The following is a 25212-nucleotide window of genomic DNA, read 5'->3' on the forward strand; positions in this document are numbered from 1 at the left end:
TGAATGATTATTGCATTCACAAGTGAACTTTAGCAGGTCATGTTGTTTAATTGCATTTTCAAACAGAAAATCAATTTCAGACTCTTTTGCTTTTACCATTAGTAGTCCGTCATCTCTCATTCTTTTATGAAAAATAATTTTTTCAGAGATTAGAGAGTTTTTAAGGATTGAGTTTATGTGATTGTAAATAGCAATGTCACATATTTCAGGGGAAGCTGTTGCTCCCATTGATGCTCCAATGATTTGTCGAAATGAATTTCCATAAAAGGTAAATTCATTATTGGAAAGGATGAGTTTTGTTATTTCAATCAAAAATTTGTTGGTAGGTTTTGTTATAGAAGATTCAATTTTTTCATGTTCATCAGGCGCTTTTTGTAAGGCTTCTGTGATTTCTTCAAATCTGAGATTGGTATACAGTGATGTTATATCATATGTAACAAGTAGTACATTATTATCAAATGTACAGTTTTCAATATTTCTGATTAAGTCACCTGTATCAGAAATGTATGTTTTTTGTGTTTTCACTAAGGGAAGAAAAAAATAATCTAAATATCTCCCTAACCCAATGGTTTGGGAAATATAAATGTTGCCTTTTTTCAAAGATTTGTCCATTTATTAGAACATTTAGTATCCAGTTTTTTCGTTTTTTTACCTCTTTATTTTTTTTTCAACATTAAAGTTCGTCTCCCTTTGATAGTTCTCCCTCCTTTCGTCCGCCCTTTCTCTCATTTCTCCTGCCCCTTTCTCCCTGTCTCCCAATACCCTTTCCACCTACTCACCATTGTCGCCTTTGTAAATAATTACTTCATTCTAACCTTCTACAGCTTACATCCTACCTGAAATTCGAATTGATTTGATTTTATTTTTTTTGTGTTTTAACGCCACTTTTAAGCACCGCTTTTGGGCTATTTCGGGGCGGCCAGTTTTTATTGGTGGAGGAAGCCGGAGTGCCCGGAGAAAACCACCGACCTTCGATAGGAAAACTGACAATCCTAGTCAATTAAGATTGAAGTCGAGTGCACCCGCACTAGCGGGGTTCGAACTCACAACCTCAGTGTTGACTGGCTAGTGATTACAGTAGTAACTACTTAGACCACTCGGCCACCGAGGCCCCTATTCGAATTGAAAAAAACATTAAACACATACACTGCGTTTCAAAACACGATTGCATGTTCAATATCACGTTCGTGTGGATATATCATACTTTTCACAAGTCGCTTCCGTGTATAAAACATCATTAACGAAACAAGATTTTCTGGCTGCATGCTTTTGACTCTGAATACCTGTAAAATGTTGAAATAGAATATGTTTAAAAAAAAACTCCTGACAAAATTTGAAGAACCGATTAAAAAAGAAGTCCCCCTAAGAAAGCCCTAAAACACAACAAAACACACACACACTGAAATACCAAATCAAACATAACACACTAATTGCGTAAACCAGACAAAAAATATGTAAATACACCAGGTTCCTTTCGAGCTGAAACGCACAAGGGGACACAACCACTATAAAAAAACATAAGGTTTATTTTTAGTTATATATATTTCGAAACGAATGTTGTTGTTTACCTGTAATGCAAGCTGTAAGAGAGAAAGGTGACTATCGACATGATTATTCAAGTCTAATGGCGACAGATAAAGGTATGTTAACTTCATTTTCTTAATAGAAATATTAACATTTAGCTAGAGGATGTTTACATTAACAATTAACGTTCTGTGTTTCCAATTTCAACCTGTCGATCGATCTGTTTAGAGGAGTATAGAAGTGCTTCTGATCCATATGTTGTGCTAGTTAAAACATTACGTCTTGTAAGTCTATATAATTTTTTTCTCGTAGGTAGGCGGTCATATCAAAACATTAAAATAACGTACCTTTCAAGACCATTGTGTAGCATCACCACCGGATACATATACATGATATACAAAGGTACCCCCGAAGCAAAGAAACAATCATAGCAAAAAGTATTCTTATCTTACCTCCTATATATTTCTAGGAATAGCATTGGTTAAAAACGACAGCGTGGAGACCCTGTATATTTAATATGGGGTTATAGTAGGCGTGGTTTATTTTAGTACACGGTTAGTAGTGGTGTTCCGTCCCTTTATAAAAACAACACGGGGTGAGGGAGAATCTGAAACGTTTCTTCCGGACAACAGATGAAGAAATTGATGATGAACGATTGAAATAAAAAAAAAACATTAAAATCTAACAAGTTGTTATTGTTGGCATTTGTTCTTGTAAAGCCCTATGGAAGTATACAAGTGAAAAAAACGAAGTGTTATACAAATGTTTGCATGGGAAACTTACCGCAAGTGCAACCTATACTTTGAGAATCAAAGCGACAATTGTATGAGATAAAATGTAAATAAGCCAATCTATTATTTTCAGTTAAAAATGAGACTGGTGCAGCCCGTTTCAAAGAGCCATATACAGGACCCGGATGTGCCGGTGGTATTTTGATTGGCGTTTCATATTTTCTCTGTGTTCTGTTTTTCCCGTTTTCATTATGCTATACCATCAAGGTATGTCAATCGTTTACTTTCTCTCTACACGACAAATGTTAACAAGTAAAAACATCTAATCTCTCTAAAGGACAATTTTATGATGACGAAAAAACACATCTGATCTATCTAAACGACAAAAGATCACGATCGAGTAAACATATCTGATCTCCCTACACGACAAAAGATCACGATCGAGTAAACATATCTGATCTCCCTACACGACAAAAGATCACGATCGAGTAAACACATCAGATCATGACAAATGATCATGAGTAAACACATATGAGGGTCTGGATGGTGGGTCCGTTATTTCTGTATTCTTTAATTTGTTAGGCCATTTTTCTCTATTTTTTATACTTTTTGCCCATTATTCTCTAATCTTTATATTTGAGCACCTCATTATTCTCTATTCTTTATTATTTTGGTCCATTTTTCTCTATTCTTTATATTTTTTACACCCTTACATACGATCTCTCTACATGACAAATGATCACAAGTAAACACTTCTGATAACTCTTCACGACAAATGATAACGAGTAAACATTCTGATCTCTCTACACGACAACTTATCACGAGAAAACACATCTGATCACTATACACGACAAATGATCACGAGTAAACACATCTGATCATTCTACACGACATATGATCACGAGTAAGGACATCTGATCTCTAAACACGAGAAATGATCACGAGTAAACACATCTGATCACTATACACGACAAATGATCACGAGTAAACACATCTGATCATTCTACACGACATATGATCACGATTAAGGACATCTGATCTCTCTACACGACAAATGATCACAAGTAAATACATTTGATCATTCTACACGACATATGATCACGAATTAGGGCATCTGATCTCTCTACTCGACAAATGATCAAGAGTTAACACGTCTGATCTCTCTATACAACAGATGACCAAGAGTAAACACATCCGATTTTTTTACACGACAAATGGTCAAGAGTAAACACAAATGGTCACTCTACGCGATAAGTGATCACGAGTACAAATATCTGATTTCTTTACACGACAAATGATCACGAGTAAACTCATTAGATCTCTCTACTCCACAAATGATCAAGAGTAACCATGTCTGATCTCTCTATACAAAAATTATCAAGAGAGTAAACACGTCTGCAGATCTCTCTTCACGACAAATGATCAAGGGTAAGTAAACACGTCTTATCTCTCTACACGACAAACGATCAAGAATAAACACGCCTGGTCTCTCTACACGACAAATGATAAAGAGTACACATTTCTGATCTCACATCACGACAAATGATCAAGAGTAAACGTTTGATCTCTCTACACACAAATGATTACGAGAAAACACATCTGATTTTTCTACACGACAAATGATCCCGAGCAAACACATCTGATCTCTCTACACGACAAATGATAACGAGTAAACACATGTGAGCTCCCCAGACGACAAATGATAACGAGCAAACACATCTAATATTTTTTTTCACGACAATAGGTTATGAGTAAACACATCTGATATGAATCTTTACATGACAAATGATCATGAGTATGCACATCTGATCTGACTCTTGACATGGCAAATGATTATGAGTAAACTTATCTGATATCTCTAAACGACAAATGATCGCAAATAAACACATCTGATCTCGCTGCACGACATATGGTAACGAGCAAACACATCTAATCTCTGCACAACAATAGATCACGAGTAAACACATCTGATTTGACTTTTTACATCACAAATGATCATGAGTACATTTGATCGCTTTACGACAACTAATCACGAGTACGAACGTTTAATCCCTCTACACGACAAAAGACCACGAGTTAACACATTTAATCTTTCTACTCGACAAAAGATCTCATCGGATCTCTTTATAATAAAAAATAATAATAATTTATTTTATTAAAGTGTCACATACTTGTCTACAGATTTTTATACAGGTTATATAAAATACATTGCATAACAATAAAATAAGACAAATACCCAGCCTAGACAGGCTTATGAGACACTATATATACAAATATATAACTATTTAACAAATACAAAGTGTAAAACGTAGTAAAATGTCAAAAATGTTTAAAATTATCCGAATTTTACACTATTTTTTCATTAATTAAATAAAAAGAAAATAACTTAAAATAGAAATGACACAATTAAGTATGACGTACATTAGTAAAAAATAAATGATATGTGATAAAAAAAATAATGTTTTAAGGGGGTTATATAAACAGATTGCGAAGAATAAATTGAAATAATCTTGGTTTTTTTTTTTAAATTTTTAAAGCCTCTCAGTAAAAAAATAAATAAATAAAACATGAATAAAATGAATTAGAAAAATGAATAAATTAAATGTAACTTTGGCTTTTACGGAAATATAAAATCAAGAGTGTAGATTGCTTTTCAGTGCACGACGTCTTCTTATCATATTATGCACCAAGGTAGATAACTCGTATTGCAATTCGACATTCTGTATTAAAAATACAAATTGATTAAAATCTGACTTTGTAAAAAAAGAATTATCCATGACCATAGCTCTGTGAAACAATTTAAACCTTAAGTCACTGTAAATGTCACAATTAATCAAAAAGTGTATCTCATCTTCTATAGCATTATTACAAAATGGACAAATTCTTTCTTCTAAAGGTATTGGTGGTTTCGTATAACGACCCGTCTCGACAGACAAAGGTAAAGTTCCACATCTAAGTTTACATAAATAACTTCGTAATTGGCGTGGCATTGTGTTAATAACATAGTGTTCAGGTTGAAGGTCCTTCTTGTAACGTCTATATAGTCTCAATTTGTTTCCATTCACATTCGAATTGTCATTCCAAAGTTTGGTAAACCACAACTGTTCATCTAATATTCGTAATTTACTTTTAATCACTTTAAAAAATAGTTCTTTGCTAATTCCGGGCTGCATTAAGTATTCTACAGACATGTTGCGAAATAATTTAACCACATTAAAGTTCCAGGATCTACGTTTTCGTTTCGACCATAGAAGTATCTTATACAAAATACGAGAATTATCTGAATTTTCAAGTTTATAAAAGAATCTTAAAACTTCCAGTCTTTGTTTAGCATGACATGACAGCCATCCTAAATCACCCTGTACTGCAGTATTGCTAGTCAATTTAGTCACTACAAGGAATATTTTACTGTTTTGAACGTTATTAATGAGTCTATGTTCCGTAAGTCCCCATATCGACGCACCATATAACAATATTGGTTGTACCAAACTTTCATACAGTTTTGTGAACACTTGATACGTCATACCACCACAAGCGTAAAATTTCACAGTCAAACAGCTCAAAGCTCGACTGGCAGATTTAGAGAGTTCTTTAACGGCTTTATACCATGTTACATGTTCAGTGAACCATATACCTAAATATTTGTATGAGTCTACATAGACTAAACTATGACTACCACAGAAAAAATTGAAAGTAGAACGCTGAACAGAGCTAGGCCTAAAATGTATGACATTTGATTTACTACAATTAATACTTAATCTCCATTTATGGCACCATGCATTAACACAATCAAGCATACATTGTAAACTAGCCTCATTTGGACCTAGTAAAACGATATCGTCTGCATATAGTAAGATACTTACATTTATACTATCAATATCAATACCCTTATTTAAAGACTTAATTTCTGTAGCTAAGTCATTGATATACAGAGCAAAAAGCGTCGGAGAAATCAAACACCCTTGTTTCACTCCACATGAAACCGGAAACATTGACGTAAAGACGTTGTAAACACGCACAGAACATGTTGTGTTGTCATACAAAGATTTAACAGCATTTAAGATTTTTCCGTTAACACCAAACGTTTGCAATTTGAACCATAAACAGTCCCGATTCACATTGTCGAACGCCTTCTTCAGGTCAATAAAGCAGGCAAAGGTTGAAAGACGTGACAATTTACGGTCATTGATGATAGAGTACAAACTATATATGATCTAGGCAGCTTTGTTTTCTACGAAATCCACATTGTTCATCAACCAGTACACCCGAATCTTCTATCCAATCTCCAAACCTACGATTAAGAATGTCACAATAAACTTTACATGGCACTGACAAAAGTGTTATCCCACGATATGACAAAGGAACACGAAAGTCTGTACTATTTGGTTTCACTATTGGATTTATAATTCCTTGTTTCCACTCAAGTGGCGAAACACCATTTTCAAAACAAAAATTTATTATCTTTTGTAACATATCGATACAGGTTTCGTTTTTAGAACTTCTGCTGGGATATTGTCTATGCCAGGTGCCTTTCTTAATTTCAATCTGCTCACCGCTTCCTCAACTTCACAACGAGTGATGGGTTTGTTCAAACAAGATGTATCAATCAGTTCAGGGTCTGATGAAATTTTACCCTGCTTTATTCTGTCTAGGTGACATTCATCATATAAAATGCTGTCCGTTTGATCGTTGAACAATGTTTGATAGTCCGTTTTCCACATTTGTAATACACAGTCTTTATTTGTAATTACTTCGCCATTATTATCAATAACCTCCCATGGTATTTGATCCCGCCTGTCATTCGAAATTCCAATTTTGCCAATTTGTTTCCAAACATCTCTAGAGTTTGGTTTTTTAAGTTCAGTCAGCAAATCCATTTGAAGTGTATTTAAATTTGATAATTTCGTTTTGCTTTCCGTAAATGTTTGTCAAAATCGTTTCGGGCAACACAATATTCTTGTTTTAATTTACGTTTAATGTTTGTGTGGTCATTACACTTTAGCCATAACTTTTCCCTTTTGCTTGCTGCGTTCCACTTATGCTGTAGTAAATCACTCCAATAAGGCTTTAAGAAAGTCTTTGCCTTACTTTGCTTCGATTTACGTTCATATTTGATAGGATTGGTTACAGTTAGGCCGGCTAGATCCATTTCGTTCATTAAAAAGTTAGTGAAAGCTCCATATGCTTCGTTAATACATCTATTTGATGAAAGTTCATTTTCAATGCGGTTGACAGTTTCGCTAATTCTTTTCGCACAATCTTCCGAATTCAAGAATTCTGTTGGCAACTTTGATGTATCATATATTTTATTTCCCTTGAATTGTGTTTCAAATGCTGGTTCATCATTCAGACCTTCATTCATAACAGCTAATTTCCATTCGAGAATCGAATGATCCGGTGTTTTATCTGGCACATCCATGTTGTATCGGTCGATCAGGTCGGATATCGTATTTACCTTAAAATCACTCACTGAAGGTATAGATTCATGCGGTACCACTACATAATCCACAACTGACTTTCCTTTCTTTGAAACGCATGTATAATTGTTTTCATTTCCTATACGGCCGTTCAAAACACAAAAATTACTATCAACTAAGAAATCCACAAACAAATCTCCGTAGTGATTCTCGGTTTTATCGATTACCTCACGAGAAGGGATGCGATCAACACCTTCAATGAAGTCAGTATTATATCCGATACGTGAGTTGAAGTCGCCAGATATACACACAGTACCTTCATTTTGATACATATAAATCTGGTAGAGAAGGTCGACAAAAAATCACGAGAAAACATATAATTATGATCTCTCTACACGGCAAATGATCACAAGTAACCACACGGCAAATGATCACAAGTAAACACATCTGATCTCTCTACACGACAAATGACCACGAGTAAACACATCTAACATCTCTCTTAGCGACAAATGTCACGAGTATACATATGGGAGTGTTTTGATCGGGAGAGTGTCTTAATTTCTGCATAATTTAATTTAATGCCATTTTTTGAATTCTATGATTGTTTTGTCCATTATTCTCTTGTCTTAATTTTTTTTTTTGGTAATTATTCTCTATTCTTTATACCCCGACCATACCCTCGTTTAGCAATCAGTAAAAATGTGAATTACCTATTTTTAGTGATTGCCGTGATGATTGGTAGTTTTTTACAGAGGATGACCTTGAGGTCACTCCGATGTATTGCTATCGCCTAAATTTCCATTATGCAAATTAGTTTTGGGATTTCAACCGATCTATAAAAATTATAGATCCGCGGTCATTACAAGGGAAAAAAGTGCATTTTTAAACCTGCGATTCCGTTCTCCGTTCGTACGATGTTTCATCAAAAAATGGAATCATTTCAGTTGTTGATTTAGTACTGAAAATTTGACTGAATTATCTCCTTATTAAATACGGTTTTATATGTTTAATAGGTGTTTAAGAAAGAGGTCAGGTGCTCATGTTCATTCATAAAATTATCGTTCATTCATGAATTTATCGTAAAATCAAAATCACTACACAGGTCACACAGGTTGTATACGTAGTGTCAAAAGATTACCTGTATAGTATCTAAAAATAGACAAACTTAACTGACTCCCCTTACTGTAGTGTGTGATAACATTTTGTGAGGGAATTCGATGTTTGCTATACCACTGTTCATTTCAACGCACTTTATGACGATACCACTTTATCAATATGAATGAAATTTTTTGCAGTGTTTTAAGAAATAATTTTACTTTAAAATCGCGTATCATTTGTGAACTATTAAATGTTTTACAAGGACGAATTTTCTGTATAAAGTCAATAATTGTGTGAACTTTTGAAGCCCAAACTTTTTATAGCCTTAAATACGCTAATGAAAGATTCGAAAACTATACCCATACAGAACGACATGTTTTTGAAATTGTAGCAAAACTTTTGGTTGACAAATTTTAATTCGTTATTGCATAAATATTAACTTGAAATATCTGTCATTTTCTCCCTACCCAGTTTACCTCTATTACTCATTATGATGTGGACTTGACATTGTTATTGAATTATGCAATTTGATTGGATTAAGTTATTATTAGATTACCTTCAAACGGTTCATGCTTTTTCGTACGAGTATATTGATTAAATCAGAGAGTGCATGAATGTGTACAGAAAATTAAATGACCTGCAAACTGGACACTGCACCAGTCCATATTACGTTTTATCAATGAATAGATTTTTTTTTTATTTCCCAAATTACAGGGCCCATAAAGGGCATAAAATCAGATACAATTGATTTACATAATTGGTAACAACAACAATAATAGCGGCATATAAATAGATATTTAGTATATAAGCATTGGTCAGAATCAGATGAACGAAACTTAAGGTATGAAAGGTAACAATTGCCTCTTTTTATCTTTTCACATAATTTTCCACATACACAATTTAGATAAATTATTTTTGATAGCCTATTGCGGAGAAAAAAGAGAAAGTTTACTGTATTAACGTTCTATTCCATTAAATACGCCATTTTTCGAAGATAAATGCAGAAAAACATTTATGAACGGCTACGCCAGGTAAAATTGTTGTTTATCCTAAAAAAAAATACAATTTTCAGTTTCATTAGAATATTATAATAATAATATATCCCAAATTTATGTAGTCATTAGATAAAGTCCTTATATGTCCGATCTGCCTATTTTTGGACATCAAAAGACAATACGATCGTTTTAAGGTCAATTTCGTCTACCTCACACAATCTTGTTAGGCACTATAATGAAATGGACCTGAAATTTATTTCACATGTTTCCTGAAAATTGATAAATATCAAAGCAACATAGAGCTGTTTGTTCTAGTTCGTATAATGACAATTTAATGTCATGTTTGTTTGTGATGACCCCCCTTTTCGGGATTGCATCAGAATTATAGTTATCTCGTATCGCATGAGGATGACACATGTCAACTGAGCAATTATGTTTGGGACTTAGTTTTAAGAAATGATGTCAAAGTGACATTATGAAAATATTTTTAGTAAGCTGAAATATATATTTATTTTTTACATGTTTATGTCTTGTTAGATATTTTGTTTCTGTCCCGTTTATCAACATTTGCGTCTGGAAGGTTGAAATGTTTTAACTGAATGGTTAATTTAAATTAATTATGAAAATGGTTAAAATTAAATCAATAAAGGAAATTATTGCCCAGTTACAAACACTACCAGGGGATAATCCATAATAGTTTTTTTTCAGTTATATGTTTCAGCACATGTATAATTAACCCCAACTTTAGCCTGGTAAACTTGTTGTCTCCTTGTAAAATATAAAACATATTTAGAATGATTTCCTGCTAAAGTCTTATATTGATATAAAGTTAAAACCGTCTTGCGTCTCACTAGTCAACACTCCTGTCCTGTCAGGTTTAATTCTTATATATATGGATGAAAAATAAAAGTCCACAAAACATTAACATGGCAGCAATTGCTTTTACAGCCTTTAAGACTTTGATTTTTCTTTACAGAAGAGTGTCCACCATGCACTTGCATTACACTATAATAATAGTAGAATAGTATGATATACAAATACATGAAAATTATATATACATGCAACCGTAATATTAATATAATATATAACAACAAACCAGTGTATTCTCTAAAACCGTCTTGCGTCTCACTAGTCAACACTCCTGTCCTGTCAGGTTTAATTCTTATATATATGGATGAAAAATAAAAGTCCACAAAACATTAACATGGCAGCAATTGCTTTTACAGCCTTTAAGACTTTGATTTTTCTTTACAGAAGAGTGTCCACCATGCACTTGCATTACACTATAATAATAGTAGAATAGTATGATATACAAATACATGAAAATTATATATACATGCAACCGTAATATTAATATAATATATAACAACAAACCAGTGTATTCTCTGGAACTATTATTATATTAGTATAATAGTCTAAGGTATACTGATTTGTATCACTACAATATAATAGTTATTACGGTGAGGTTGAATTTCCTGTCATTTATTCATCATCCAAACACGAACTTGTATAAGAAAAAAAAATCTCTGTAAATTAACCTCAGTTTCAGGTATAGAGATGTGATCTGTTTCTGTGACATGTGCTTTTGATCATCCACAAGAACCTGCGGTCATCCGATGTTCAGTACTTCAGTACTTTGATTTTATGAAGTTAGAAGGGGATAACACGCTTTTGGGATGTATATATAGGGGATGAAAAAGTGGGGGTGTGAGATATAAATGAAAAAGTGGGGGTGTGAAATATAAATGTAAAAGTGTGGGGGGGGGGGGGGGGGGGTGAGATATAAATGAAAAAGTGGGGGTGTGAAATATAAATGTAAAAGTGGGGGTGTGAGATATAAATGAAAAAGTGGGGGTGTGAGATATAAATGTAAAAGTGGGGGTGTGAGATATAAATGAAAATGTGGGGGTGTGAGATATAAATGAAAAAGTGGGGGTGTGAGATATAAATGAAAAAGTGTGATCTGGGAAAAAGGGAGAAAAAAGGTTTCATGGAAAGTGGTAAAAAATTACAAAAAAGGCGGGATTTTTGAAATGAGCATCCCGTGTCACCCTTTTTCGTATAAATCGAAATAAAAAGGAAAAACAAAATAAATTTTAATAATACAAAGAAAGGAGTACAGGAATTAACATTTATTTTGGACGTAACAACCAACTTCATCAACCACCAACACGTATACCGAGTTATATGGGTTGCAACTAACAACAAAAAACGGATAAATTTATCAGAGGCTACTGGTGGATATTGTCCTAGTGGAATTTTAGTATTGTAGCTCTGCAACTGCAACATGTATTTATATATGATATTCTACTGCACACTATAATTCTTTATGTTGAATAATTGTTTTAAAATATTTTCAGGTTATTACTGAATATGAGAGAGTTGTAATTTTTCGTCTCGGTCGTGTATTACCTGGTGGTGCCAAAGGACCAGGTATCGTATTAATATACCATATACAGTTATATGGCTTTAATGATGTTGGCCTAAACATCCTTAAACCCTTTAACAAATTACAAAATATATACGTCTAATATTTCCTTGCATACAGTAATATTGTTTACACTCTCATCTAAACACTCTGGTTGCATCTGTGTTGTTTATAAAATACAAATGATTTTAATATTCAGCAACATGGCATGCTGGATGGTTAGTGTCAAACCCAGAAACAGTGGTAACGTCGTCAGTATCAAACCTAGAAACAGTGGTAATGTCGTCTCTGCTACGCTACGCTGACTTACTGAAAGTTTACTTGTAACGTCGTCTCTGCTACGCTACGCTGACTTACTGAAAGTTTACTTGTAACGTCGTCTCTGCTACGCTACGCTGACTTACTGAAAGTTTACTGGTAACTTTTCTAAACTTTCAGTAAGTCAGCGTAGCGTAGCAGAGACGACGTTACCACTGTTTCTGGGTTTGACACTAACCATGCATCCAACATGCCATGTGGCTGAATATTAAAATCATTACGTCACCGCTGTTTCGGAGTTTTGGTTTGTTCATGGACTATTTGATTGATTTATCAATTTATTTCATAAAATATCAACATAAAACATAACAAAAGTAGTATAAAACAATAACTGACATGTAAACATACTTAATTACAAGAGCGCACACGCTGAAGTGTATCGCCTACTTTACTGACCATTGATTTTATGTTGAGAGTCTTAAAGATAAAGGTTGTACACTACAAGTATCACATAACCTTAAAAAAAAAAAACAATGACAATGAGGTCAAGGTCAGATAAATCCTGTCAGATAGACATGTACACCTTAAAATTATTCCATACACCAAGTATAGTTGACCTATTGCTTATGGTAATTGACAAATAATTAGATACCTAATCTGGATTTCCCATGCAAACCATACTGTTTATTTCCAAAGGGGTCCATTTATGTTACATTCTTAAAAATGTTGAAATATAGTTACAAGAAATCTTGACTTTGACAGGTTTTATACTTATGTTAAAATTATAATTAACGACGACATTTACTAGAATATTCACGCAATTCAATAAAATAAAAATTAAGATTAAAATTGAGACAGTCGTTCGGAATAAGCAATCAAAATATTGAAATGATCGTGGTTTTACACTAGTCATTTTTGGGGCCCTTTATAGCTTGCTGTTCGGTGTGAGCCAAGACTCTGTGTTGAAGGCCGTACTTTGACCTATAATTGTTTACATTTTACACATTGTGACTTGGATGGAGAGTTGTCTCATTGGCACTCATACCACATCTTCTTATGTCTATGTATGAGGGTCTGGATGGGATTTACAGAATAGAGAATAATGGACAAAATGTGCAGAATAAAGGGCAAAAAATTTAAAGAATAGAAAAAAAATCGACCAAAAAAATAAAAAAATAGAGAATAATGAGGTGCTTAAATATAAAGAATAGAGAATGATGGACACAAAGTATAAAGAATACGAAAAGTATAAAGAATAGAGAAAAATGGCATAAGATTAAAGAATACAGAAATGAAGGACTATAATTTTTCGTCCATTTCTGAGCTGGGTATATAAATACACATCTTTATGTCGGAATGTGGACGATTTATTTGATGTCCCGTGTATAGAGACAGTGACACGAAGCAACAACTTTTTGAGGTCTTGGTGATCTGTTGTAAGGCTAAGCTTTCCACCCATTGAATATACCCTCCGCTATGTATCAGAGGCTGTCTAAATTATCTATCTATCCTGGTCGACCCAATTGAACAGAACCTTCCTAAAGTTTTAATTTTGAATGTGTTCTACTTGTGAATATGCATGAAATATTTGCCACTGAACGTTAAGTTAGAAATTGTTTAAATTATCCTACTTAATTTCCGAGAACCTGTCACGGTTCATCGCCGGTATTTTTTTTGTTTTATGTTTAATTGTCATTTTTCTGCAATCTGTAAACTTTGTGTGTTTTATGAACTGTTGTTTGCATGTTTCTAGACACACATATTAAATGTTCATATAACCATTTTTCGCTTTTAGGTTTACTTTTCATCTTACCATGTGTTGATGAAATAAAAATGATGGATTTACGAACGGTGTGTCGAGACATCAGACCACAGAAGGTAACATAGTATGCAAACTTTTCCTGCCGAAGGTCGGTGGTTCTCTACAGACATTTCCTCCATTTTAAGCTAATTTAAAGGGGAGGCATGTCGTCTAACATTTTAATATTTTTTGTAAATGTTATAAATTTGTATTGTTTATTGTTTATTTGTGTTTGTATTTAGTAGCAATCCGATTGTTTGGATTTTATGTTAATAAAATATCTCTTCCTCCACCAATAAAAACTGGTCGCCAAGACTGGTGAAGGTGGCGTTAAACACCAACAACCAATCAATTAACCATATAATGCAAACTGCTTGAATCGACTGACGATAATATAAAACAATAACATACTTGGTGTATAGTTTAGATATACTGGATGTACTGGTATAAGACTGTAATTTCGGAAATAAAAAAAAATGTCTGCATATTGATTAAATAAATTTATATTATAAGTCTTGTCAAAATGAAAGGCTCCATATAAAAAAAATCAATTATACTAGAAACAACGTACGAAAACAAGTAAAAGGATATAACATTACAGTTTTACTTACATTTTTGGAGCCTTTCATTTTGACAAGACTTTTAATATCGATTATTAAATTGATATGCAGACATTTTTTTTTCCAAATAACAGTCTTATAGAAAGCTATTTTCTTAAATAATATACCCTTGAATTGGCTTAAAGGAAAAACGGTAGTATTTATTCTGCCATAGGCGACAGTATTCTAACATTTTCTAAATTTACCACTTTTTATAATAAAAACCAGGACAAAACAGTTATGTGTGTGGTATTGATACTTTATTATTCTGTTTTAGAAATTAAAGTCAAATAGTATCATGACCATCTTCCAACGGAGCAGTTAGCTTGTTTATGTTATCTATATATACCCACCGTCATTTTACATAAAATTTATGAAATTTTGGAAGTCTTTTCGAATAATTCTCAGGAAAATATTTCAATGGGTTTCAAAATTTATATTGTAAATAAACACACTGCAGTTATTCATAGATCAATTAAATATATCTTGTACCCTTACATCCAATCACAGCGCTCCTTAGTTGACTTCCTTCACCTGACTTGGATACACAAAAGGCCAACCTAAAGCCGGGAAAATGTAATACTTCTTTTTTCCCTAAATTAAAGGCGATTTACCAATATGTTGTCACAGGTATTACGCCTGAAGTAATATCGCTGAGTTTGATAACGCTCCGAATTACCATTTAGTTGAATAAAAATAGTAAATAAAAATGTTCTACAAAATTAGTTTTAATACTTTTGTAATTTTCAGATTTTGACTAAAGACTGTGTGAACATCACTGTAGATGCTGTTGTTTACAGTCGTATATTTAATCCAAATTTATCAGTATGCTATTTTGAGAATCCACATCTATCTATAAGTATTATGGCTGCAACTACACTCAGAAAAACCTTAGGAAAGAGAGACATGGCTGAAATAATATGTGACAGAAAGAAAATTGCCAGGGAAATAACAGTAAGTTTTCCGAAAGAAAAGGGGAATTATTTTTTTTTTGATAGAGCGTTTGGGATAACTGGGGGTCTGAAATTTGGGGAAGGAGCATTTTATTCTTTTTCTTAGTTTTTTTTTGCCAATTATTCTCTTTTCTCTATATTTGAGCACAACATTGTTCTCTATTCGTTGTTTTTGCGCATTTTTCTCTATTGGCTTTATCATGGTTTTTGTCAATTATTTAAAAAATCTGATAACTTCATGAAGACCCTCATTACTTCACCTGCTTATTGAAAATGTTATTTAATTTACAGGACTTTGATATTTTATTTACAAATGTAGTAAGGTGATAGATCAATTATATAAGTATATTAACAAAAGTAGAATTTTAAAGCCAAAAGTGAGTGCAGGGGATGAAAACATTCTCTCCGGAAAGCCTTCATGTAAGCCTTCAATAAAATTTGAGTTTCAGACAGTGAAAGAAAATAAAGTATAATTATGTTGTATGATAATATAAATTCGTGCTTAGTGCGACAAAAAAAAAGTTGATGCTTGCCTGGTAAGAAAATAATTTTCTTCAAAAAATCCACACACCCTCAAAATTAAATGGTCGTACCCTTAGAATAAACAGGTCTACTCTGAAGAACACCGTAAGAATCCAGAAATATTCATCTGTTTCACTATTTCCTATTTGCCGAGTTGTTGGTTTGAAATAATGGCATGTGTGCTAATATTTTACACTCATATTCATAATACATTATCAAGTTCTGATAATATTCATCATTAATTTTTCTTGAACGGTTTTCCAATTTCAGAGGAAATTTGACAGACAAACAGCTAACTGGGGAATTAAACTGGAAAGGATTGAAATGTAAGTGAAATACTTCTTGAGTTTAACTTTGGCGTGGCCGGTATGTTCATGTAGTTGTCAGGATTGATTGATTGGTTGATTGATTGGTGTTTCACGCAACTTTCAGCACTATTGTGCTATTTCGTGGCGGTCAGTTGTTATTGGTGGAGGTAGCCGAAGTGCCCAAATAGAACCACCGACTTTCGTTAAGAAAACTGACAATCCTAGTCAATTTAGATTGGAGTCGAGCGCACCTGCCACGTGCGAGATTCGAACTCACAACCTCATTGTTGACAAGTCTAGTGATACAGTAGTTCGACTACTTATACCACTCGGTCAGAGAGGCCCCTTGTATTTATAAGGAAACCATCATTGCCTTTTTTTAAATTTTTTGTCCATTAAAGAATTTTGTAATTGATGACAAGACCTTTTTCGACATGAGCCGGTAATAATCTGACACTTGGAAGTTCTTTTTTGTTGAAGACCACAGGCACTTGTCTGTGAAAAAAAATCCTATATACCTTAATATGTTATATTAAGGTATATATGAAATTATTTTCAGAGACAAGTGCCTGTGTTGAGGACCTCAATGTTGTGTTTCTTGTGTGTAGTTTGGATTGTGCTGTATTGCCAAATCCCTTTTTTTTTTATTCACTGGCCGAAATTTTGCAATACTTTTTTAAGACCTTACACGAAAGGTGTGTTAGGTAATAATAAAGATATAAAACATTCATTTTACAGCATTTTACATGCAAATCATCCAGCGGAAACTATATTTTCTTCATGTTTCAATTAAATGAGTATGAAAAAGGACTTACATAGTTTGGCCGTCCCTTTGGTAGCTTTCGCCTTCTGCTAAGCAGACCCTTCCAAAGCAACTGAGATTTTAACGAGTTGTTTATTGCCCAATCTTGTAGTCCTAGTTTATTTTTTCTATTAACGATCCTGACGTTAATTGTCTTTCTTTGACTTTAAAGTTTTTGATTGTCGCCATGATACTAATTCTCCCATTTTTCAATAAACTGAACATTGTTTAAACAATAACCGTAATTTTAAATAGAACTTTCATATCCTGCTACCATATGGTATCAATTATCAGGCGCGGATCCAGGATTTGATGTGATGGAAGGGGTTGGTGGGCTCGCTCTTCGGAATAACCGGTAGGATTTAAAGGACAATATTTGACAAAAAAATGACTGAAATTGTACCCATAAAGATTGGGGGGATGCAACCCCTCCTGAATCCGTGCCTTGTTATTCATTTATATCAATTTTATACCAACGTATATATTTCAGAAAAGAAATCAAACTCCCAAAAGATATGGAGAGATCTATGGCAGCTGAAGCGGAAGCAGCCAGACAAGCACGTGCAAAGGTAAAATATTGTAATCTTGAATTAAATGACATTGCTTTTTTAGTCCCCTACCGACAAAGTCGAAGGGGACTTTAGGTTTGCACTCCGTCTGTCTGTCCGTCTGTCCATCCGTCAGTCCGGCAAATCAGCTTTCCACACTTTTTTTCTTCGTTCTTGAAGATATTGATTTGATATTTGGTATATAGTTTTATCATGACAAGTTATAGATCAAGTTTGAATTTTGTTCCGGTCTGATCATTTAGTCCAGAGTTATGGACCATATCTAATGTTAGAGTACTGTGTTAAACCATATTTCTGTACAAAGGGAGATAGCTCATTTTTTAAAAGACATTCTTTGTTAAATTATTTGAAGAATTTTTTGGCTATTTTGTTTGTTATTTAGAATAAGCTAATTTTCTGAATGCTATATATATATAAAAAAAATTATGAAGAAAAATCCTTTAATTAGATAATAATCTATTTTATTAATGTATATATTTCAATACATTACATTGTGTAGATAAAAGTTGTTGACATTTTATAGATAAGTTACAAATCTATATTAGTTTGTGACAAATGAAAGAAAAACTATTTGGAACTATTAACTATATTTGATTATAATTTGAAAATAGATATACACTGTATTACATTATATCTAATTTTAGAGAACTATTAATCATATCTAATGTTTTTCCACTCATATAATCAGTTTTCCACACTGTTTTTTAATTCATGCTTGAAGATATTGACATGATATTTACTTTTTGTTTACTCCATGCCAAGTTATAGAACAAGTTAGCATTTTGTTCCAGTAAAATGATTTTTTACCCGGTAGGGGACTATGTATTGCCATGCAATACTCTCAGAATGCTTGTTTGTAGATATATTGGGGTGTCAAAGCGTTGACTGTAGAAACATTTATTCATTTAACATTTTGTGCATGTCAGATCATATAAAGCTAAAATTAAAAGAAGCATTATATTCTTAGTTTCAGAAAAACCATAAAAGTTCAGTATTTTTTTTCCGTTTGTTTTGTTTTAAGCATTCATAGACATTCGTACTCTGATATGGGGAGGTGGTGCAGTCATACTCGACAAAGAATACCAAGTATATATGAGGGTCTGGATGGGGTTTACAGAATAGAGAATAATGGGCAAAATGTGCAGAATAAATGGCAAAAAAAAAAAGAATAGAGAATAATGGGCCAAAAAAATATAGAGAATAAGAATACAGAAAAATGACCTAAAAATTAAAGAATACAGAAATGAAGGACCCTCCATCCACAACCTCATATTTATATCCAATCGAAAAACTAACCCTTACCTTTTAGGCCCAACTACGTAATAATCACAGATGGTCATTGTTACTAAAAATCCAATCAAGAAATAGTGATGACCTGTTTGTGATAGGTAAAACATGCTACACAGAGGAACAAGTGATCAGTATGCTGGAGTTTCTTATTAACAACATATTTGTTGAATTTGCAGGCAGATCTTTTCAACAAATTGTAGGCATTCCTATGGGAATGAACTGTGCCCCTCACCTTGCTGACCTCTTCTTATTTTCATATTAGTCGGAGTTCTTTCAGACACTTATAAATAAAAGTAGACCAAAGAAGCCAGATAATTTAATTTCACATTCAGATATATTGATGATTTAATAATAATGGGCTCTTTTCACAAAAAAATCTTGTAAGAGTAAAAATACTCGTAAGTCATACACATTTCAGTATAACTTATGATCAATTTTAATCGTAAGATTTTTTGTGAAATAAGTTTCTGATTTTCAATTCATTAACAATCTAAACTTTTCTGATTGGGTACCATTAATATATCCTCCAGAACTAGAAATTAAAGAAACAACAGACATAGGTTTCTCTGCCTCATTTTTAGACTGTCACCTCAAATTTGACATCAGTGGTAAATGGTCATCTCAGTACCAGAATCTATAACAAACGAGACGATTTTAATTTTGAAGTTATAAATTTCCCCAACCTCAGCAGCAACGTACCAACTTCAGCTGCATATGGGATATACATTTCCCAACTCATTCGGTATTCAACAGCTTGCTGCTGTTACTCTGACTTTATTTAGCGTCACCAATGTCTGAGCAGAAAGATGATGAACCAGATTTATGCCAAAGAACGTTTCGTCCTTTTTCTAAACAAGTCATTGGAAGATACCATCTTTTATCTTGCTGATAAATATTCCGTATCAACTTCACAATTAATACATGATGGTCTTGAAAGTATAGATTCCAGGTGCTGACGTTGTTTATCATCTTAATCACGTGTTATAATCATTATTATGTTCTTTTTATTTGTCTTTGTATATTTTAAACCTTTACTGTTTAGTCCGATTTTTGGTATATATTTTTGGCGTGGCTAGGTATTTATAATTGTGTTATTGTGCTTTGGCCATATTTGTATTCTTGTCATTCATTTTTGCTTATGTACTTTGTCTATAATAGAGTGTCTATATGCCTTTTTGTTTTTCTTTGTTTAAATAATTCTTTGTTTTTAAAATGATTAAGATGATAACACAATGTTGACTGCTGTACCCCCAATTTTCGACATTTTTACCTCTTATGTCTGTTTTGCTCACACATTGATGTCAATATAATGGAATGCTGTATGACTGTCATACAAGTGAGAGTTTTAGCTAGCTATAAAACCAGGTTTAATCCACCATTTCTACATAAGGAAATGCCTGTACCAAGTCAGGAATATGACAGTTGTTTTCCATTCGTTTGATGTGTTTTAGCTTTTGATTTTGCTATTTGATAAGGGACTTTCCGTTTATCGGTGAGTAAAAGCTAACACCAGCCAAATGCAATTTCAAGACAGTCATAAGCTTATATAATTTTCTTTATAATATAGCTTATATATTTTATAAGATATTTCATATAATTTTATAAGAGATCTTATATAATTTTCTTCATAAGATATCTTATAAATTATATGAGGTATCTTATAAACAATATAAGATATCTTATAAACAATATAAGATATCTTATAAACTATATAAAATATCTTATATAAAAATATTTATAAGATATCTTATATACTATATATAAAGATGGAGTTAGAATAAATAGTAAAATGGCTTGCCATAAAAATAAGATGCTTACTTGAATGAAAGTTTTTAAAAGATGGTTAAAAGGTAATGCTGTTAATGTTCAACTTCCAGAAAAATGATACCCAACTCGTAAAGTTCTAAGTCACCTTTGCAATCTTTATCAAAGAAGAGAAAAAAATCTGGACCACTTGATAATAATAAAGTAAAATTACCCAATAATTTTTAAAAAAGCTTTACTTTGATAACATAACTTTTGCCAGGTAGATCTAAATCTATTTCAACTTTTAGTATTTAATGTAGAACATCAGTTTGCTAATAGCTTCTATGTTCTGCCTTTGAAAACCCTGCGCCTTTTGTCTAACTGCCTAATACATATATATTTATTTTTACAGGTCATCACAGCCAAAGGAGAACAAAATGCATCACAAGCCTTAAAAGAGGCTGCAGATATCATGTCACAATCACCTGCTGCCATTCAGCTCAGATACTTACAGACACTTAAATCTGTGGCAGCTAAAAATAACTCAACCATTCTATTTCCTCTGCCGATGCAACTGTCACAAGGATATTCTCACAGCTAATTCCCATCATCATGACAACGGATGTTCCAGAATTTTGCATGCAATTTTTGGAAAAATTACAAAGAACAATTTTGCACTTTCTCTATATATAACAATGTGTTTATACCTCTGTAACCCATTTGAGGTATCTGTTGTATGGGAAAAAATCATGAAAAAAATATTGCATTCATGAAATGCAAGTGGTATGATGCAAAGGTACATGCATTTGCAAAACATGGGTCATCATGCAATGAAAATTATGACTTTGAAGACCAACTGTGACCCAGTTTAAGGAACAAGCATGGTGCATTTGTCTTCCTGTGGACAGCTTTCCAGTATGATCTTAAAAACAAGTTTTATTTGGTCCAAAGTTATAAATATGTACTGGTCTGAAGTCAGGAAGCATACATGTACTAAAATACACTTAAGTTACTGTCACATTGATACAAAAAATCTCATTTTGTTCATTAAAAAAACCTAATATGGAAAGATTTCAGTTTATAGGTATCTATATCCTATCTGATCTCCCATCGCTCCTGTTTTCTAAAGGTCACGTGGGACGTATCAGAAAACAGGAGGGATGCAAGATCAGTTTTTTATTAAGATTAATGAAAAACTTACTTGGCATAAAAGTTCTTGAAGTTTTTTTGTCCAGAGGTCAAGAAAACTGTGTCCCTTAACCCTGCATCTTCAACAATGGCCACTCATTAGTAAAAATAATCATTAAAGGGAAATAACTCTATTAAGACATAACTGACAATTTCAGTCATGTTGATGGATTGGTAGATCTTATCCTGCTGATCATTTTTCCTGTTTAAATTTCTATTTATTTATTATATTTTTCAAGAAAACGCATAAATAATGGTAAAATATGTCGTTTAAGGGTAATAACTCCTTCACGAAGACGTATAACAGTTTTAATGTCAATAGACATTAGGTAGACCTCATCAGTCTTAACAATTTTGCTGATGTCAGATTTTCTGTATCTATAGAAGTTTTCGAGATATTAATCAAATATAGCATCTAACCCCTATGTTCTATTTTTAGCCATGTTGGCCATGTTTGTTGGCAGGGTGGTCATCTGACACATTTTTAATAAAATGCTCTGCTGGGGCGCAGCTTGATACGACCGCAGAGGTCAAACCCTGAACAATTGGGGCAAGTATGGACACAACATTCAAGCCTGATACAGCACTGAATTTGGATTGTAATTAAATATTTGACACAGCATAGGTTTCTGACACAGAATGAAAGTGGTCTAAGAACTTAAATTTTTTTAATTTACCTATTTAAACCATATCATTATTATTTGCTTTTATATATAAATCAGAAATAACCAATTTAAAATGGAAAATTTTAAAGAAAAAAAAAGGAAAAAAAAATCCCCCCCCCCCCAAATTTTTTGAACCCCCTTATGATTCATCACCCCCAAACTCAATCCCAGCCTTCCCTGTGTGGTATGGTACCTTGCAGTACAATTTCAGAGAGATCCATACACTTGAACACAAGTTATTGTCTGGAAACTAGAAAAATGCTTGTTTTTTGGCCCCTTTTTGGCCCCAAATTCCTAAACATTTAGGGCAATTACCCCCAAACTCAAACCCAGCTTTCCCTTTGTGATATTGAACCTTGCAGTACCATTTCATAAAGATCCATACACTTACACACAAGTTATTGTCCTGAAACTAGAAAAATGCTTTTTTTTTGCCCTTTTATGGCCCCTAATTACTAAAATTTTGAGGGAATTACCCCCAAAAGCAATCCCAGCCTTCCCTTTGTGGTATGGTACCTTGCAGTACAATTTCAGAGAGATCCATACACTTGAACACAAGTTATTGTCTGGAAACTAGAAAAATGCTTATTTTTGGCCCCTTATTCCTAAACTTTTCGGGCAATTACCCCCAAACTCAATTCCAGCTTTCCCTTTGTGATATGGAACCTTGTAGTATAATTTCATAAAGATCCATACACTTACACACAAGTTATTGTCATGAAACTATAAAAATGCTTGTTTTTTACCCCTTTTTGGCCCTTAATTCCTAAACTTTTTGGGCAATTACCCCCAAAATCAATCCCAGCATTCCCTTTGTGATATGGAACCTTGTGATACAATGTCAGAGAGATCCATAGACTTACACACAAGTTATTGTCATGAAACTAGAAAAATGCTTGTTTTTTGCCCCTAATTCCTAAAATTTGGAGGCAATTACCCCCAAAATCAATCCCAGCATTCCCTTTGTGATATGGAACCTTGTGGTACAATGGAAGAGAGATCCATACACTTACACACAAGTTATGTCTGGAAGTTACAAAAATGCTTATTTTTGGCCCCTAATTCCGTAACTGTTGGTACCATAACCCCCAAAATCAATACACACCTTCCTTTTGTGGTATTAAACCTTATGGTAAAATTTCATTGAGATCCGTCTACTTAAACTAAAGTTAGAGTGCCAAAACTAATGTGTCTTCGGACGACGACGATGAGGACGACGACGCCAACGTCATACTAATATATGACCACAAAAATTTTTTTGCGGTCGTATAAAAGTAGATACCCCTTTGATGATTGTGGCAAAGTTTAGTTGAATTTGGCCCAGTAGTTTCAGAGGAGATGATCTTTGTAAAAGTAAATGGATGACAACGGACGCCAATTGATGGCAAAAGCTGACACTGCCCACCTTCGGGCAAGGTGAGCTTCAAAATGGCCATAAAAAGTAATACATGTATGATACTTTGTTTGTTGGTTGGTGTCAAATGCCACTTTCAGCACCCTTAGATATATCATGGCAGCCAGTTTCTATTGGTGGAGGAAGCCAGAGTACAACGAGAAAACCACTGCAAGACAACTGCAATCCTTCAGAATAAAGATCGGAGTAAAACAAAACTTGTAATCAGTGGGGTTTAAACTCACAAACTCAGAGTCGATAGGCTAATGATCACTGTAGATAAATATTTCCAAGACCACACTGTCATCAAAACTCCCCAAAAAGTAGTAAATATATATGTCAGCCATACGGATATTAACTATACTCATGATTTGAATAACAATAAAATGCTCCGCTGGGGCGCAGCTTGATATGACCGCAGAGGTTGAACCCTGAACAGTTGGGGCAAGTATGGACACAACATTCAAGCTTGATACAGCACTGAATTTGGATTGTGATTAAATATTTGACACAGCATAGGTTTCTGACACAGAATGAAAGTGGTCTAAGAACTTAAAAATTTTTAATTTACCTATTCAAACCATATCATTATTATTTGCTTTTATAAATAAATCTGAAATAACCAATTTAAAATGGAAAATTTTAAAGAAAAAAAAAAGGAAAATCTATACACTTGAACACAAGTTATTGTCTGGAAACTAGAAAAAATGCGTTTTTTGGCCCCAAATTCTTAAATTTTTAGGGCAATTACCCCCAAACTCAAACTCAGCTTTCCCTTTGTGATATGGAACCTTGTAGTACAATTTCATAAAGATCCATACACTTACACACAAGTTATTATCATGAAACTAGAAAAATGCTTGTTTTTTGGCCCCTAATTCCTAAAATTTTGAGGCAATTACCCCCAAAATCAATCCCAGCATTC

The 25212-nt window shown here is 33.3% G+C and overlaps 1 protein-coding gene across 1 annotated transcript; it reads left to right on the top strand.

Moving 5' to 3' along the window:
- The first annotated feature begins 1522 nt into the window (after window positions 1–1522).
- On the top strand, window positions 1523–22349 carry LOC127714176 (stomatin-like). Its single transcript, XM_052220192.1, has 8 exons — window positions 1523–1640; window positions 2389–2522; window positions 12126–12198; window positions 14247–14329; window positions 15602–15805; window positions 16597–16652; window positions 17927–18005; window positions 21454–22349. Exons 1-8 carry the CDS (start codon window positions 1574–1576, stop codon window positions 21640–21642), a joined length of 885 nt encoding a protein of 294 aa, XP_052076152.1. The 5' UTR covers window positions 1523–1573; the 3' UTR covers window positions 21643–22349.
- Window positions 22350–25212: the final 2863 nt, after the last annotated feature.

The sequence above is a fragment of the Mytilus californianus genome, unplaced genomic scaffold (genome assembly GCF_021869535.1).
Source record: "Mytilus californianus isolate M0D057914Y unplaced genomic scaffold, xbMytCali1.0.p SCAF_9, whole genome shotgun sequence".
Lineage (NCBI taxonomy): Eukaryota > Metazoa > Mollusca > Bivalvia > Mytilida > Mytilidae > Mytilus > Mytilus californianus.